The 19,845-nt window shown below is 36.2% G+C and overlaps 1 protein-coding gene across 1 annotated transcript in view; it reads left to right on the forward strand.

The window, feature by feature from the left end:
* The window catches only part of LOC107741783 (glutamate receptor ionotropic, kainate 3-like), a 125,613-nt gene that overhangs the window by 99,098 nt on the left and 6,670 nt on the right, over positions 1 to 19,845 (forward strand). Inside the window, exons 11-13 of the mRNA XM_016554567.1 lie at positions 6,823 to 7,046; positions 12,441 to 12,559; positions 19,101 to 19,318. Of these exons, the coding sequence (XP_016410053.1) occupies positions 6,823 to 7,046; positions 12,441 to 12,559; positions 19,101 to 19,318 (561 nt within the window). The remainder of the gene's footprint in view (positions 1 to 6,822; positions 7,047 to 12,440; positions 12,560 to 19,100; positions 19,319 to 19,845) is intronic.

Genomic DNA, 19,845 nt, shown 5'->3' on the forward strand with positions numbered 1-19,845 from the left:
GTATTTCTTCAGCGACCAGCACGGATCAGCTCCAGGTATGACGAAGCGGATATCGTCCTCTTTTGGGAGGCCAAACAAAGTAGTTTCGCTTTCACAACGAAACACACAGCGTCTTCACGACATGGCAGCAGCGGCAACAATACTACAGAGAGAATAAAAGTTACGCCTTCTTTCTTTGCGTGAACATTTGGGCGGCGTTATGCAAATCTTCCCACATCGTGACGTAGACATGTGGGGGCGTGTTAGAACGAGCCGATTTAGGTAGGTGCGGTTGACTCTTAACTTTTCTAAAGAATATCTTTTTGGATTTGAGACTTTAGTTTTTGCAACTTTACAGATCTTCTTTTTGCACCAAGAGCTTGTAACACTTTAAAGAGAAAGGAAAAATTGAAATTGCATCATATGATCCCTTTAAAATCAAAAGTTGTGTCTCTTAATAATGCAGTCGTATTAGTCAGACTTTATTTTAAGGTCAAATTATCACTATTAACTAACTATTAGCTATATGACTTTTGTATAATTTAAACTCGTAATTTCTGCTTATTAATAGCTAGTAAGGTAGTTGTTAAGTTAAGTATGTTGTATGATTAAAGGATTTAAAATATGTTCATGAAGATTGAGGCATTAATATGTGCTTTATAAGTACTAATAAACAGCCAATATGCTAGTAATATGCATGTTAGTTAAAAGTGAGAATTGGTCCTTAAAATAGTGTTACTGTTGTATTTTTAATAATTAACATTAATAAAGATAAATAAATACTGTAACAAATTAATTGCTCATTGTTAGTTAATGTTGGTTAATGCATTACTTAATGTGACTTACTGTAAGTTTTGCCAATGAATCTGTAGTTAAAGAAGTCATCTTGTTTAGCTGTATTAATACTGGCAATAATTATGCCCAGGGTTAGTAATTTGCATGTTCCTATAAGGACATTTCCTTTGTAAACTTTCATAAAAAAAGTAAAAAAACTGATAATTAGATAATTAAATAAATGTATCATGTTGTTTTAAAGATGTTTAGATATTATTTTTATTTACCGGATTACTGTTTTAATATTTTTTCACAATGCAAAAATGCATTGCTATTTAATAATCAGCAAAACAGTTGTCAAAAATAAGTTTCTGATACATAATACAAGACATATACAATATATGTTTTCTTTTCCGCCTTTCTGTGTTGCACAGAAATTGAAAAAGTGTTATGACTGCTGCACTGACAGTGACCGATTTCTGGGAGATTATGGATCACTGGAAGTTTGATAGGAGATGTTTTCCAGAAGACTTGTGGAATATATGATGTCAAAATAAAGACGAGCGTTAAATATTTATTTATTCTTTTTTTTTTTTTTAGTCATAAGGGCTTTTGTGTCAAGTAGGACCTCATTTTTTATCCTTTTTTCAAAAGTGGCCACAAAACCCACTCCAAAGCTAAAGGTCACGCTGGTAAAGGCGTTAAATGATACAACAGGCTTATTGTACTTGATTTAGTTATAATTGATGATCTCATTAATCATCCAGCCATGCCAGTGTTAATGGCTGCCTTAGCATGTCATTTCTTCCTGTTATAGTAATTAATCTTTGCTCCGGTGGATAAGCCGGAAGGTTATGTACCAGCGCTGGCTCATTGTCTCGCTGTACTAACTTTGACTTGGACTATGTAGGACCTTTTAATACATTTCACAGTCCTGAGCACTTTGCCGAGCTAAATCGTTCTTGTTAGGACCTGACAAGCAAAGGCAAAGTCCTTAAAGGATTATCACAGATGATACTGACATGCCCATTGTCCAGTGGTGTAACTGCAGACAGTGCAGGCAGTGCAGTCGCACTGGGGCCCGTGCGTCAGGGGGCCCGCAGCGCACACGGGCCCTGCCCACATCGCAAGCGGGCCCGTGGCAACTAAGTGACTATATTAATATAAATATTAATAATACAATATAATTAGTGCTGAGAAAAGGCAAAGTCCTTAAAGGATTATCACAGATGATACTGACATGCCATTGTCCAGTGGTGTAACTGCAGACAGTGTAGGCAGTGCAGTCACACTGGGGCCCGTGCGTCAGGGGGCCCGCAGCGCACACGGGCCCTGCCCACATCGCAAGCGGGCCCGTGGCAACTAAGTGACTATATTAATATAAATATTAATAATACAATATAATTAGTGCTGAGCTTCTTCACAGCAGTGCATAAATACATAAATTTGCATGTATTGTTTGTGTGCTTTAATAGACTAGTGGTAGAACTTTTGTCAAGCATTTCTGAGGTTCTGGGTTCTCATCCACCCTCGTGTAGTTTTTTTTTTCTCATTAAAACCAAAGATGTTCATCAGTGATTGTATATCAAGAGCAAGGACGCCCACATCGCAAGCGGGCCCGTGGCAACTAAGTGACTATATTAATATAAATATTAATAATACAATATAATTAGTGCTGAGCTTCTTCACAGCAGTGCATAAATACATAAATTTGCATGTATTGTTTGTGTGCTTTAATAGACTAGTGGTAGAACTTTTGTCAAGCATTTCTGAGGTTCTGGGTTCTCATCCACCCTCGTGTAGTTTTTTTTTTTTTCTCATTAAAACCAAAGATGTTCATCAGTGATTGTATATCAAGAGCAAGGACACATTTGTGTGAATTTTGTTTTGTACTTTTACCAGAACGAAGCTTTTACCAAGAGAGAACTGATAACAGCGGCAACGAGCACTCGCCATAACACATATTACAGCGATAGATAGCCTGTTATTTAACACAGACCAATTAATTTCTTATTGAATGGAGATGCTTCTTTCTTTTAGGTACATCCGTGCATGCCGCAAGATGTTGCCAAAAGTGGTGGGTTCGTGGGACACATCCCACCCGCAAATTACACTGGAGAAACGCACGCAAAGAGAACTGTTCAATTTAATATAACTGATAAGATACTGATTTTAGTTGGTCTAAATTAAGTAGGTTAGGCACAGATTTGCTTATATGGGTTCCCTTCTAGACACGAGTGCTGTGTGTTTGTATGTGCTTCATAACCGTGCAGCCCAGGGGCCCGTCGTAATAGCCTGCACTGGGGCTCGTCATTACTATGTTACGCCACTGCCATTGTCCATGAGCAACTATTGACATTTTGTCTCAAATCTGGCTCTGATTATAAAATCAGCTTTGATTATAAAAATACGTTTTTAAATCTCATCTTGGTGAGATGTATTATCGGAAGATTTGGAGTGATAACTTATATTTACATGCATTTTATTTAACCCCTGTGTGTCGTTTTAAAACAAGTACACAGAGTTCTTTAGAGGAGACAAGTGTCAATGTCAAAAAATGGTAATAAAATATTACAGTATTATAATTGTTTTTTCTTTCAATAACACAAATCTTTTACTAAATCGCTCCTGGTCATAACTACCCATTTTAACCCCTTAAATGCCCCCCCACCCTTTTTTTTGAGGGGGGCAGTGTCAGATTATTATTATTATTATTATTATTATTATTATTATTATTATTATTTATATTATTAACAGAAATACATTTAAAATTAACCATATAAATACAAAATAACCCATAAGGGTTAAGTAGTCTATTATACTGTTATGGAGATGTCATTGATTAATATTAAAATCTATTAGAATTCATCATACCTTATTTTTGGCCATATACATATCAACAACTGCACCAAATTGTACATTTTTGCTCAGGCTGGGTATTTTATTTATTTTTTCTCCATATGATACTGTATGAGGCATAACAGCCTGATGCATAATTTTGATACTCAAAAAAAAAAAAAAAAATAGCTGGTGAATTTGGCAACAAATAAAGTCTTGCTGTTAAACCAGTTAAGAAGCTTGGTCCAAAACACATCATGATGACCGACATGCTAGTGTTTTCAGCAGGGATCTCTTTGCCATTGCAGGTGACATCCATAGTCTTGAATTGTTACTGTGGAAGGCCGAGAGGACAAAAAAAAAAAAAAAAAAAACTTGTTGTTTATTTTTGCACATTCTCAGGGAAAAAAAAAAAGCTGTGTTGTTAATCTAAATATTTAATAAGATTGCAGGTACCCAACCTGTAGAAACACTGGAGTTTTCTTTCTCTCTCTTTTTTTTTTTGTTTCTTTTCCCCTTGTTAGCCACATGCTGCACTATATTTTTAGGCACTCAGGTCTGTCAGTCAGAACTGTGGCTCTTTTCATAACCACTGTCCAAAAGAATGAGACCAAAGCCCAGGCTGCAAGAAAATACAGAACAATACAAAGAAAGGCAATACAATTCATCGTCCAACCACCAGGACAGGTCACAGCAATGAAATGTCACAGAAAGCCAAGAAAATGTAACAGCGGCCTTGTTGTAGGAGGAAGAAAGGACATCACGTTGTGATGAAAATGCATCAATCCATGATGGTTGGATTGCAGTATTTTGTGAGACCAGAGTCTGAACCCCTTCGCGAGTTTCATCATGTTAGGGGGAAGGACGCAGTGAAGCGTGCACCAAGCAGCTGGTTTCATTAACCTCCTGTCCAACCCTGGAGAGAAGGAAGCAGGGTAAGGCGATGTAAATGGTGACCTTCTAAATATGCAGCCAGATATCAGCGAGTGAACGCCTCCCTGCTCTTGCGATTCAAAGAGAGGGAGGGAATGTAATAGCAGACAGCGAGGAAACTAGGCCACTTGTTTCAACAGTTGAGTCACCTTGGCAGTACTGACTTTGAGCCTCTGGGGTGTGAATTTGCCCGTGTTATGGCGTGTGATAGGATGGTTTGTATGCTGTCATATATACATTTATCACAGGAGAGACCTTCTTATATCAGTTCTGGTAACAATTACATTGTAATGATAGATGTGTAACAATTGATCTGTTTTGTCAAATGGCTATTCAGCCTGTAATTGCTCCAACATCAGTACAGAGCCTAGATACCTCCATTAAAAATGAACAATGGATTTTCAAACAATGGACTTCGTCTATTTGAATAGTTATTGTGTTTTTCAGACAATCATCATGTTCATTTTGTAGTAGTTGGCTAATTCAGTGATTGTGTGCTGTGCCTTTTGAAGCACGCCAACTGTGCCAGCATGAAACCAAAATTGTCTCTATTTACTTTCTTAATACACATTCTGAGTCTTACTGTGTTTCATATGTTATTGACATTATTTGGTAGAAAAAAAAAGTTGTTTGTATTTGTTGTGTTTCAGAACAAAAGTAGTCTTCCACAACTGACTACAAACATGTATACGTGTATGCCAACATAGGCTCATTGAAATTTTTTTTTTTTTTTCAAAACTCCAAAATTGTTAGTAAATGCAAAGTTCCTTGCAAAACAGTATATGTGACCCTTGAACACAAAACCTGTCATAAGTAGCAATGGTATATTTGTCGCAATAGCCAACAATACATTGTATGGGTCAAAATGATCAATTTTTCTTTTATGCCAAAAATCATTAGGATATAAAGTAAAGATCATGTTCCATGAAGATATTTTGTAAATTTCCTACAGTAAATATGTGACCCTGGACCACAAAACCAGTCATTAGTGTCAATTTTTCGAAATTGAGATTTATAAATCAACTGAAAGCTGAATAAATAAGCTTTCCATTGATGTATGGTTTGTTAGGACAATATTTGGCCGAGATACAACTATTTGAAAATCTGGAATCTGAGGGCGCAAAACAAATCTAAATATTGAGAAAAGATGTCCAAATGAAGTTCTTAGCAATGCATATTACTAATCAAAAATTAAGTTTTAATATATTTACAGTAGGACATTTACAAAATATATTCATGGAACATGATCTTTACTTAATATCCTAATGATTTTTGGCATAAAAGAAAAATCGATCATTTTGACCCATACAATGTATTTTTGGCTATAGCTACAAATATACCCCAGCGACTTAAGACTGGTTTTGTGCTCCAGGGTCACATATATCAAAACTTAACTTTTGATTAGTAATATGCATTGCTAAGAACTTCATTTGGACAACTTTAAAGAGAGGATGTATAAATCTCAATAAAAAAATTAAAAATAAATGACCCTTATGACTGGTTTTGTGGTCCAGGGTCACATATTATGACCTCAGTGCATTTTTACCATAGTGTACGATTAGAGAACTAATACATTTTTACATCTACATCACGTAACCAGCTCCGAATGTATGGCTTTTCTGACATAGTAAACTTGCTCGGTAGCCCACCTGGTACTGCATTGTACTTTTGATGTGGAGCACTGTGGTACAAGTCCCGTGAAACACAAGACATGATAAGAAAGCTAAGATGGCATGGTTGCTTTGGCAAATAGGTTGTTATCTCACGTTTGCTTTTATTAACACTATCAATTAGAATTAGGGTAGGGTTTAGTGTAGATGGTACTCAGCGCTGGGTAGTAACTGATTACATGTAATCTGGATTGCGTGATCAGATTAAAAAATATAAGTATTTGTTATTAGATTATATTACGTTTTAAAATGCTCATAATTAGATTACAGTTACTTTTATATGGATTACTTGATTACGTGTTATTCACACAATGGCAGCAAATTATTTATACAGTAATTTATTGATTAGATTGGCAAAAATCTCACCACAAGCACATTTTTCAATGACCATGGGTTGATGATACAATTAATTTCAAATAATTAATTTCTGATGGATAGTCAGGAACTTCCTAACATATCTTTATTGTTAAATATCTGGTTTACTTTGAAAATCTGTTGCATTAGGCAAGTAAAACGGGTTGCCAGTGTGGTCTCATGTTGATTTTCAAAGAATATTATTGACTAGACTGTCACTGTTCAATTTTTCTGAACACTTCTTCGATCCTAATTTTTGTTTCCTGTCCTCTAGAGAGCTGACCTTGCTGTGGCTCCTCTCACAATCACCTTTATGCGAGAGAAAGCTATCGACTTCTCCAAACCTTTCTTGAACACTGGCATCAGTATCCTGTACCGCAGACCCAACAGCACCAACTCTGGCTTCTTCTCCTTCCTGAACCCCATGACCCCTGATATCTGGGTCTACATTCTGTTGGCCTACCTGGGAGTCAGCTGTGTACTCTTCGTCATCGCCAGGTGAGCGACAACCAATTGTTCCTGTGGCCTGTGCACCTGGGACTATTAACCTTCATGGTACCTTCCGATATTTGCTTTGAATTCACTTGGTAAAGCATCAAAGGGCAAACAGTAAAGTGTTATTAGTGGTGTTTGCTAAGGCTAAGGGACCAAACCATACTTTGTGAATAGACTATCAATGAGACTTGCTGGTGGGATTTTTGTGGCCATTGAAAAAACCTCTTAACAACCACCCAGAATGCTGTAGCAACTGAATAGTACACATGCACTTTAGGTGCACAATACACATGAAAAAGTATATATATATTCAGAACATCTTAAGAACTGCATAGCATCATCATAACAACCAAAAACAGCATCCTTACATAATGACAGCAAGTTTTACACAGGTAAGCATCACTCGCATTTTTATCAGAAAATTAAAAAATGTAAGTCTATTTTCAAATGACCTGAAGTCTAAGTGGTCATCTTCATGCCTTTAAATGTCATTGTCAAAAAGTTTAAACCTGATAAAAGCTGTATCATCAAGTTGTTTGCAGATGGCTCTGGGTTTAATATTTTGTTATTCAGATGCATACATCTGTAAATGTAGCTCGTACAAATGTTTTCACTATACGGTATATTAAATATAGATAATACACAACCCATTCTCACTCAGATAGTGCCGCTATATTAACACCAAAAGCTTTGCACCAAATGTTTACTGACATACCCGGTAAGCCCGTTGGTTTTAATAATACTTTACATCAGTATTTTTGTTTTCATAAAATTTCTTAAATTATCTAAATGTTTTTTTAGGTAAGAAAGATGCTTTTATTTACAGTATAAATATTTTTAAGGCACCTAAGCTCATCCTTGCTCCTAAACCTAACCACTTCTTAACAATATTAGCCATGTAACAAGCAGATAAATGTCCTATGTAAAAGTAGTTAATAGGAAAAGTCCCATGCTCTTCACGTCAGTCTGTTTACACCAAAGGTTGCTCATTGAAAGCAGCTGGCTTTCCGGCTACATGGGACACTTTTGGTGTCTGTATAGTGACACATAGTCAAGCAGCAGAAAGGGTTGCAATTAACGCTGCCACTGATCAAATTAACATTAAAATATCACACAATTTGTCATCCATTCAGTCATTTAAAGCCTGCTTTCCAAACAGGTGTTAACACCTTGCTTGAGGGTCCTTTGAGTGGCATTGTCATTATTTGTAGGAGTGCTTTAATCAGAAATGTGCATAGCACCTTCACTGAAGGGGCTTTCAAAGTGACCATTAATGAAGAGACTTTACAGAAGTCAGACTTACGGTCTGGATATTAGGACTCAGACCTCAGCCATTTGACAAAACTGCATCATGACTCCGTCTGAAAGGCTTCAGGTCTCATGAAAAACAACGTCAGGTGTCAAATCTCATACAGTTAGGAATCAGGTGAAACGCCTCAGACATGTATTTAATTTAATTTAATTGTATTTATTTTATTTTATTTAATTTTATTATTTTAAAGTGCAATTTAAACTGTTCTGAAGTAACGCAGGTATCACATGAACCTTTTTTTTCTTTCTTTTTAATGCATTTTGCAGTTGGAAGAGTGCTTTTTGAGAGAGGTCATTTTATCTGGTGCCTCATTGTACAAGACCTGACATCTGACATTGTTTTTCCTGAGACCTAAAGAGGTGTGATGCAGTTTCATTAAATGGCTGAGTTCTGAGGATGTCCTAAAATGTATGCTATACAGTATATACACTCCGGCTACATGGGACGCTTGTGCATTTGATACAATATATACGTATTCATTTATTTGTATGTTTGTTTTCTAACACATTATTTTAGAAATTAGCGTAAACTTTAGCAAAGCGAATACGAATCAGTCGAATGAGGAATCACCAGAGGCGGACAGTAACTAAGTACATTTACTTGAGTATTGTACTTAAGTACACTTTTTGAGTATCTGTACTTTACTTGAGTATTATTATTATTATATATTTTTTTGTTTTGTTTTTTCCCCATAGGTTTTTAACATTCTAAAAGCTCTTCATTCGAAAGACACTACAAGCTAGTCAGTGTATTCAGTAGGTGTACTGTATTGTAAGTTACTTTGTCCGCCTCTGGGAATCACTCATCATGGCACTGATCTTGCCTGGAAATATATTATATTTCCATATTTTAATGTATGTTTTAAGTTTCAAAAGAATAAGCAAGAAGTACAAACGGAGACTTCAGCACTCATGGACCAGTAAGTGTGTAATAACAGATGTTATTTACACCATCTTACTGGTCTTGTCTTTTCAAAGACCAGAACATATCCAGGTTTCAATTTTCCAGGGCTTCATATAGTTCAATGCTTGGAGACCCAAAAAGAAGATGCACAGGCTTATTTTTAATTACAATCAATCACAGACTATCAAGAATGCTGACATTTTTGACTTTCTACACTTGAATAAGAGAGAGAAAATAACCAAGTTGTACACACAGTTGAAGACGTAATTAGTAGCTAATTATTATTATTATTATTATTATTATTATTATTATTATTATGATCTTGCCTGGAAATATATTATATTTCCATATTTTAATGTATGTTTTAAGTTTCAAAAGAATAAGCAAGAAGTACAAACGGAGACTTCAGCACTCATGGACCAGTAAGTGTGTAATAACAGATGTTATTTACACCATCTTACTGGTCTTGTCTTTTCAAAGACCAGAACATATCCAGGTTTCAATTTTCCAGGGCTTCATATAGTTCAATGCTTGGAGACCCAAAAAGAAGATGCACAGGCTTATTTTTAATTACAATCAATCACAGACAGACTATCAAGCTGACATTTTTGACTTTCTACACTTGAATAAGAGAGAGAAAATAACCAGGTTGTACACACAGTTGAAGACGTAATTAGTAGCTAATTATTATTATTATTATTATTATTATTTATTTATTTTAGAATAACTAACACTGGTCACATAGAAGATGGAAAGATGAAGGATTGACTATTTTAATTTTTTTATTACACACATCAACTTTTACACAAAGACAGTGAAAGATTAATACACATGGATATATTATCTAACATGCAGATTTTTCTTTCTTTTTTTTTTTTCAAGCAGTGAGTGAAAACATGTACATAGACAAATCCTACAATGTGTCTTCTGCGAGTTTCCAGCTTGTGCTCTGCTAACAAGTCCCTTGGCAATACCTGCGTCTCTCATCTTTTGAAGCATCTGCTTTGAGATGTTCCTTGTACTGTAGATGTTAAAGGACAGGTGTTATAAGAGAAATTACAGACATCTGCAGTTGCTGGGAGTGTCCAGAGGTAATTACGTTATAGTTTAACAAGCTGTTGAAAAGAACCAAGACGTGCACTCTTGTCACAGTTAGCGAGTACTTGACTTGATTTCAACAAAATACACTGAAGTGGCCAATCTGTAATATTTCCCCAGAGTTAAAAACGCCTTTGGCACGATAGTAAAGTTTAGTCTTAAAGTAAAGTGCTTTTCTAATACGGACAGTTCATAATTAGAAGTCAGAAGTCACTTTGTACTAGTGACATAAGAGTGTGTATTAGCAAATCTCACAATGTGAAATGTTATAACATGCATTAATGACTACCCTTGTGAAAAAGAAGTGTGCTTAATTGTATTGACTGTACTCTTGTATTGTACTTCAAATCTAAGAAGTATATAAAAAAGTAAATTAAAACTTAAATTAAAATGTCTACCTTAAGGTTCATTTTAATAATCTTCTGTCATACAGTATAGTACACACATTTGAATGTGTTGACTAACTGACTAAAGCATATGTAAAGTACTTGATTCTAATTTTATCCATAGTGTGTTATTCATATTTTGAATGTACTAAATTGTGACTCATTACAGATGTTTAATTACAAATATATTTAAATAAGTTATATGCAATTTTCAACTAAAAATGGCATTATTAAGTATATGTTTTATTAATAAGTATATGTTAGTTTATCACTTTAAACATTTTTAAAGAAAGAGAATAGAAGAAATTATGACATTACATAGAAAGTTGTACTCAAATCCTACTTGGGGGGGGGGTTAAGTGTCCAAAACAACATGTCCTCCAACCAATACGCCCGTATAGGTCGTTTGTCCAAATCCCTGAAATACGACCCATCAGAGCGTATACTACAATTGCGCTGCTATCGGCAACAGGACACTTTCATATTAATGCTTTGTACTATTTTATCTGCACCATAACTCGGGTTTCGTATAGTTCAGTTGGTAGAGCATCGCGTTATACGACAATATGCAATCACGTGATCATGGGCTCGATCCCAGAGAACGCATGTGCTCATAAAATGTATATGCACTGTAAATTTGCACTGTAAATTTCAACTGTAAATGCACATGATTTCTGTGAGGGTAGGTTTAGGGGAGGGGTTAGGTGTGGTCATTCATACGAATTCGTATGAATTAGCCACCTAGTAAAATATGTGCAAATTGCCAGTGAGATCGAGTTGGACCATGTAAAAAGTCCACAAATTGTATTTAAATAAACACACATTTTGATTGGTAATTACAGTCATACGTAATTTCACGACGACAGACATAACATGACACTGTCACTATTTTTACACCCGCTAGAGGGCACTAAACTTTAAAACGTAAAAATAGGTCGTAATAAGGTGCTTGCACAAACGACCTATAGGGTCGTTTTTTGTTGGAGGACAGTCTGGTCCAAAAACATGACACTCAGTTGAATATTCTTTAAAGGTTTTGGTAACACTTTATTTCGATAGTCCACTTTAGACATTCTATTAACAGTAAGTAACTTTGCAACTACATGTCAACTAGCAGTTAGTAGAGTATTAGTAGACTGTCTGCTTAATATCTTCGAACACTTTCTTTGTCAACTTATTCTACTAACCCTAAACCTACCCTAACAGTCTACTCTGAGAGTTAGTAGACATGTAGTTGCAAATTAATGAGAATTAGTTGACATGTAGTTGACATGTAGTTACAAAGTTACTTATAGTTAATAGAATGTCTAAAGTGGACTATCGAAATAAAGTGTAACCAAGGTTTTTGTTCCCCTTCCCTGTAATAACTACTCTTTTTGAAAATATGCCACAGTGTACTTCTTTCTTAAAATGGTGTATTTCTAAATTTTCTGAAAAATGTACCGTTAAATGGTTTTTGCACAATGATCGGGTGTTGTGTATGGTTGCTAAAGTGTTCTGAGCTATTCTCAGCACATTGCTATGCAGTTACTAGGGTGCTCCACAATAGTTGCTGGGATGTTCTGAGTAGTTCCCTAGATGTGGAAATTGGAAAAACTATTATTTTTGCAGTTCTGTTTGGTGTCGTTGGTAGTGAAAAACACTTCACCTTTAAATACAGAGGTCATGTTTGAGAACTTCCTCTGTTTCCTGCTACAGGTTCAGCCCGTACGAGTGGTATGACGCCCATCCGTGTAACCCAGGCTCCGACGTGGTAGAAAACAACTTCACCCTTCTCAACAGCTTCTGGTTTGGCGTGGGCTCCCTCATGCAGCAAGGTACAGTGCTTCTTCTGCAAACTCAACGCACTTTCCAAAGACGGCAAACAAGCCAAAAAACCTGACAACAGCGTGATGTGACTGTCTTCCACCCTTTACCTGTCAAAACCATGTTGAGTTCAGACTTTTCTGACAGGAGGAGGAAGTAGTCATCTTGCTTGTCAGTGAGACGGAGATGAGGGGTGTCAAACATCTGTCATACACACTGGCAGGTTAGAGGGATAACAGCAGCATTTGTTTCCTGACACATCCGAGACCTTCACGATTGTGAGTTTGAGGTTGGGATGAAAGTCGACAGAAGACTGTTTCTATCGTAGCAAATGCACAGTGGGGCATCTCTGTGGTTCATCTCATCTTCGCTTGGCCAGATGTCCCACCCTCTATATGTTGTTCTCTTGCCTCAATGCAGTGTTTTATTAATTCGTCACAGCTGGCACACGGCTTCAGAGTGACACAAAGAGATCATAAGGAAATTAATAGGCTCGTTTCAGATGCCAATGACTTCGCTTTGAATGTAGAAGAGAGTAGGCCGTTACTGTCAGGGGAGGAGACAGAAAAGAGCAGTTAAATCGGGCAAAACCCACTTCTCGTAGTGGACCAGCAATCTAGCAAAAGCAGATGTCCGGACTCTGAACACTGCCCGCCGCCTGTCGCAACACGTTAGCATGACCTGGACAGTATTTTTAACCAACTTCAAACCTGTCGGTTATGAGTTCTACGCAGAATTTGCTAATTTCAAACAGTCCTAATGTTAATGCATAACACAGTAGCAGTTCTCGGATCATTTTGTGTTGGACACGAATAAATACATGAAGTATCACTAATAATACCGATTCAGTGAGTAAGTGAATCATTACACCGTGTGCTAACCAGATGAAGTAATAAGCTATAAAAGCTGTCTTTTCCATGTTTATCAGAGTTTTTGTCCTAACCAGTAATATTGGCGATATGTGATGAGCAAAAGCGTATTCTGTTTTAGAAACTGTTAGTATTTCTGCAACGTTGAGGCTGGAACAACAACAAACAGTCCATGACAGTGATGAATTCAGGTACTAAATGTGCTTTATTTAATGTTGAAAGGGTCTAATGTCAGTTATAAATTGGATAGTTCTGGTCCTTGATTCTGATTGGTTGAGCCGCGTTCGAAGCTGTTGTAAATCACACTACAAACATACACCTTTGTTTACTTCTGTGTGTTGCTCGGCAACCGCTTTGTTGGAACCACAACTGTTTCTGAGGAACTACATTGTTTGGTGGAAGAATACTGTTTTTATTTATATCATTACACTTTATTTGCTCTGTTTTATTCTGTGAAACCTTACTACGTATATGGAATAACCCTGTTTTAAAAGCAATAAGCCCCGAGAAGCCGTGGTTTACAGTGAATTTACCAACAGCTAAGGGGGTTTTAGGCACTCCGCTTTGCGTCATGCCTAACAACGCCCCTTAGCTGTTATAAATTCACTGTAAACCACGGCTTCACGTGGCTTATTGCTTTATTTGAATATCATTTTGCGTGACTTAAAGCAATAATGGATAATTTACCCCAGGTCTTGAAAATAAATTAAAGGAAACATAAAAGTTAAAACTGTAATGAACCAGCACATGTATTCAATAACAGAGATTGTATCAGTCACTCAGACTATTTTTAACAATTTTAATTTATATTTATATTTATGAATTAGGTGCTTATCCATTTCATTGCGATGATGGAAAGAACCCGCCCATGCGCTCGTCTGTTTGGCTGTGATTTTTGATTGATTTTGTTGCGGCTGGTGTGGACAGACAAATTGCTTGTCACTGGAATCTCATTGCATTGCATATCAGGTTAGGAAAATGACAAGGACAGACTAATTCAGACCAGTACCTCATGTGCTTTTGATTCGTAAAAAGAACCGAGTCATACGAATCATTCATACACTGTAATTTTGTTTGTTTGTTGAAGTTGTAAATAGATTATTGTTCACACTTTATTTTAAGATCCAATTCGCACTATTAACTAACTATTAACTATGACTTTTGCCTCAATAAACTCCTAATTTGCTGCTTATTAATAGTTAGTTGTTAAGTTTAGTTATGGGGTCTAAAATATGGTCATGCAGAATAAGGCATTAATATGTGCTTTATGAGTACTAATAAACACTACTTGCTGTCATATGAAATATGTGATTCTAAGTATGTTTCTGCAAAACTGAAAAAAACATACGAAGCGCTGCAGTTTCCAGTTGAAATGAACACTAAAAGCAGTAAAACTCTGACAGGCTTTATTCCTTTTCACACAAAGTATGATTTGCAGGTCCACAGTTTTGATTAATAAAGCCTAATTTTAGCACAATTACTTGAAGAACATTACGTTATTAATTCAAAACAATTTTAACATTCAGTGACATTTGAAAACTGATACCTTCGAAGGTTAGCGTCACATATCCAGCTTCATATATATGGGTTTTCATGTTTAGTAGGTTTGCTCGGTAGCTCACGCAGTATGGAGTTGTGCTTGAGAGGTGAAGCACTCTGTTACGAGAAAAAAAAAAAAAAAAAAAGGTTCCAAAAAACAGTTCAAACCTGCATATGAGGAAGTTCAAATGGCACGATTGCATCAGTGAATGTGTTTCTATATCAGTTTTGCACTATCGGGTAGGTTTAGGGTTGGATTTGGTGTAGGGGATATTTCCAACACATTAGAGCATTAACTTTTAGCAACACTCCCTGGATATTTAAATTATGAACCACCGCAATACATACCTGAAGCAATGTAATAAAAACACAGCAATATGTGCCTATATCAACCTAACAAAAACGTACCAGGGTCACGCCACTCACTGGACGTTTCACTTTGAAGTAAGGTACGTAATAACGATGTTGCGAAAGCGTACTTAGAGGCACGTATTTCCTTTGAGACCAGGTTGAATAAACAGCCAATATGCTAGTAATATGCATGCTAATTAATAGTGAGAAGTGGCCTTTAAAATAAAGTGTTACCAGATTAGTAGTTTTTCAAGTTGCATAAAATTATTGGAGTAAATTTGTCAAGAAAAAAAAACTATTTAAATCATTCTAGTGTAATTAATTGTGAATTTACTAGCATTTCTTAGTGACATTTTTTCTACACTTTTTTTTCCAGTGTACTGTATGTGTTTACAAATTGGACTACACTGCTTGCGCTTTGTTTGTTGTTACTTGCAACTAGGAAAGACAAGACGATGCAAAGATTGTGTTGTGGCATTCAGTTTTTCTCTCTCATTACGTTCAGTTAAATCCGCAAGTTCACAACTCGTCTAAAACTCTTGCATCCTCTTGCAGCAGCGCTATAGATTCAGTAGTGACACATCACAACTAAATAGTGATGTGAGAAACTTAGTCCGAGTATTTCAGGACGCTGTTCGATATGCATTCAAAATGCAAACTTTCAGCAATCATTAACGGAACCAAAATCATTTGGTTCCAGTATTTTAGTCTTTTAATGGAACCGACTTTGAATAAGAAGCAATTTCCAGCCTTAATCAGAGTTTTTATCCTAACACAACACCAAAGTAAATTACAGTCTCTCTCAAATATTATTTCCTCTAGTACCATTTTAAATATTTTCTTTGGCTCTGTGCTGAGGCGCCACCTCACAGAATTAGATGGAGGAAGCTATTAAAGACACGCAGGGGTTGAAGCTGTTTTCACACCCCTCACAGGCACACATTAGCAAATGATACCCTCAAAACCATACGGCATAATAAAGCAGGCCAGGGAGTAATGAAATGTTTTACCTCATGTAAGGAGACAAATAGAAAAGACACTTCCTGTGCCCACTGTGAATCTTTGGGGAGCGCAAATCTGCCACAGATTTCATTACGCATGAAATCTCCACTGATATGTGTGCGATACCTGTCATTTTGAAACAGTCTACCGAAACTAGCAGCCATACAGTTTATGTATTGGTTGGATGGAGTTAGAAGTTCTCTCTTGACCTTAAAAGTTGTGAGATGTGTTTGTTTTGTTGTTTACTTACTCCAGTTGCATGAATGATTGATAATGATTTACGGTTCAACAGCAATTTAAAGTTTAAGTACTGTGAAATGATCAACTAGTGTTCGATGGTGTTAAAAATAAGACTTTATTTGTGTAAGAAGGGAATTCATTGGTATTGCAGCTAAGACAGCAGGTATAACAAAACTATTTAGTGAACAGTTGGTATAAATATATAGTTCCAGTCATGAAACTCTAGATGGCGCAGGCGGCGGGTTGTTAACGTAACTGATGATATTCAGAGAGTTAAACGACTTGGCACAAGCTGATTGGTTCATGCTGCATATGCAGCCGATGAATTACTTGTCAGAAAGACAGTGCTAATTATTCTTAATTTTCTTAGTATTTTTTGTTTTCCCTTCATAAAAGTTTTCTTCTGGACACCAGTGGGATTTAATTACTAGGGGAAAATGCATCTTAAATCAGCCTACGGTGGTTTTCTGGTCTGCCAGTTGTCTATTTTATGTCTATTTTGTTTCTCCTAAGAATTTTTAAGAGAAACATTTGAGACAAAGTTGATAGCGTAATGGGACACACAGTAAGAGTAATACAATTATTGTCTGGAAAGGATAATCCAAGAAGTAAATCCAATATTATTGCAGCTAGAGCAAGACAGCAGGAACTACTGATGAAAAATGAGAACGAATAAAACCAGACACTAAACAGCTGGCATGAATACAAAATAAATGTTTTCACATGTCAGAAAATACCAGACAGTTGTCTTAATTAATTTCTACATTGTCATTTTTCAAACATGTCCTGTCAGACAGGAAGCTCCTTCATGCTAGTAAGCAGCAGTTCAGCTGAAATGATAAAAGCACAAAAGCTCATTTTTCATCTCTGTCCAAAAATTATTCAGGTTAGACACAACCGCTCAGCAAAAACGGATGTTTCATTCTGCAAAATGCAGATTATTACATGAAAAATGGTCTGTTTTTTTGCAAGTTGCTTCTGAAAGAGAAAACATATATAAATAAATACATCTTCCAAACCCACCTAAGGTGCTTGGCTGGTTATAGAGGGGGCTGATCAACTAAACAAGCTTAAACCAGCAAACCATCTTAGGCTGGTTTCTTTCTGCAGGGGTATGTCTGTTCACCATCGACTTACTGCAAAAATGTTAATTTGGTGACTGCTGAGCTTTATCAGTTTGCTCAGTTTCCCTAATTTCGAACATATCTTTAATTCTTCTTCATGCTATTGTTTAAAACATTATTGCTTTGGCACACACTGATAGTGAAAAGGGCTAAGTAGCGGGCTGAATACTGAATACTAGCCTCCGGCACTGAGCCGCACTGTGACTTTCTTCTTCACGAGAAGAAGGTGGGAATGTTAAGTGCAGGTAATTATTCTCATTTGGAAATGCTTTAACTTCGGCCAGGCTGATGTGTTTCAGAGCTTGTGAAAGAAATAGCAGGACAGGGAAAAGCAGGTCATCATAATTACTATCACTCTGAAGCAAACCCATAGAGAATAACCCACAGATGGCCACAGTTTAGCAACTTTGCCTTCCCTACTTTTACACAGCGATAAGCAGATGTTTAGCTTCAGCGTTATGCTGGAAAATCTGTCAGCTGGTTGTTTGTCATGAAATCAGCATTTCTTTAAGAGCTTGCACACTGAAACATGATAAAGGAACATCCAAAACAGCAAGACCACAAACCAAAGACCCTCTCTCACAAAAGCCGATTTGATTGTGTATGTTGTGGTAAAATGATTTTATTAAAAAAAAAAAAAAAATTGCTTGTCAACTGTGTTTTAGCCAATCCTGAGCTGATTGAAGGTGAAGGTAAAGGTGTGTGTGTGTGTCTGTGTGAAAGACACGCTGGAGTTTGCAGTTTTATAACTTATGATTGCATTGTTCACTGGCTCCTTTCCTGAAGGAACTCTCTGTTTGTCCATCATCCCTGTTTTTCTTTGGTTTGACTCTCTGTGTATATGAGATGAGCTGCATGTGGACTTCGAGTGAATCAAGACTTTAGATAGTTGGATAGTTTGTGCAAGGGAAGAAATTATATATACAGTGGGTACGGAAAGTATTCAGACCCCCTTAAATTTTTCACTCTTTGTTATATTGCAGCCATTTGCTAAAATCATTTAAGTTAATTTTTTTTCCTCATTAATGTACACACAGCACCCCATATTGACAGAAAAACACAGAATTGTTGACATCTTTGCAGATTTATTAAAAAAGAAAAACTGAAAAATGCTCAGTATTTAGTAGAAGCACCCATTTGATCTAATACAGCCATGAGTCTTTTTGGGAAAGATGCAACAAGTTTTTCACACATGGATTTGGGGATCCTCTGCCATTCCTCCTTGCAATATATATATATATATATATATATATATATATATGTATATATTCCCTTTATTTGTACTTGCATTTAAAAATATTTCACAGTGAAAGCAAAAATCTGATATACCTTCCCTTTCTTTTCTTATAAACATATTAATATACATTTTAAACTAAACTTGTGTATTTTTATGTAATAAGCTGATAATGCATTTCATTTTTGTTCAGGTTCAGAACTGATGCCTAAAGCTCTCTCTACTCGAATCATCGGAGGAATCTGGTGGTTCTTCACCCTCATCATCATCTCCTCCTACACAGCGAATCTGGCCGCTTTTCTCACTGTAGAGAGGATGGATTCGCCCGTGGACTCAGCCGATGACCTGGCCAAACAGACCAAAATAGAGTACGGCGTAGTCAAAGATGGAGCAACCATGTCCTTCTTTAAGGTACAGCCCTCTGAAATGATCAAGATCTTTTAAAAGTCTGTAATTTTGACACATCGCAATGGCATTTCACTAAGGTCATATTCACTGTTTGTGATATATTTGACATGTTATTTATTTCTTGAAGCCTGACACAGGCTTTTTGTCACCAGTGTTGAGAACAACTATAGAATGTTAACAGAATATTTCTGAAAGACAGCTTCAGCGAACTTTAAAAAAAAAAAAAAGGAGCAACTTGTCTATTCTTGAGTGGTGCAGAAAGAAAAATTCAATACAATTCCACAAAATATATTTTTTTTAAGATTTTCCAGTTAAATCCTAATTCCCACTGTAAACGAAAATTCTCCCGTGCTCTCACTTCTCTTCCATGTTTGACGTTTTCCTTCATAATGATTTTTTTTATTCCAAAGTTTCAACTTTTGCCTGCAGGGTTTTACTTTGTTACGGCTTTGAGTTTTCACTCTCAGATGCTGTAGTGCCGAGCAAAGAAAAAAAACAAATATATATATATATAAATATATATAAATATA

This window comes from Sinocyclocheilus rhinocerous, unplaced genomic scaffold (assembly GCF_001515625.1).
Source record: "Sinocyclocheilus rhinocerous isolate Xijiao unplaced genomic scaffold, SAMN03320098_v1.1 scaffold5213, whole genome shotgun sequence".
NCBI lineage: Eukaryota > Metazoa > Chordata > Actinopteri > Cypriniformes > Cyprinidae > Sinocyclocheilus > Sinocyclocheilus rhinocerous.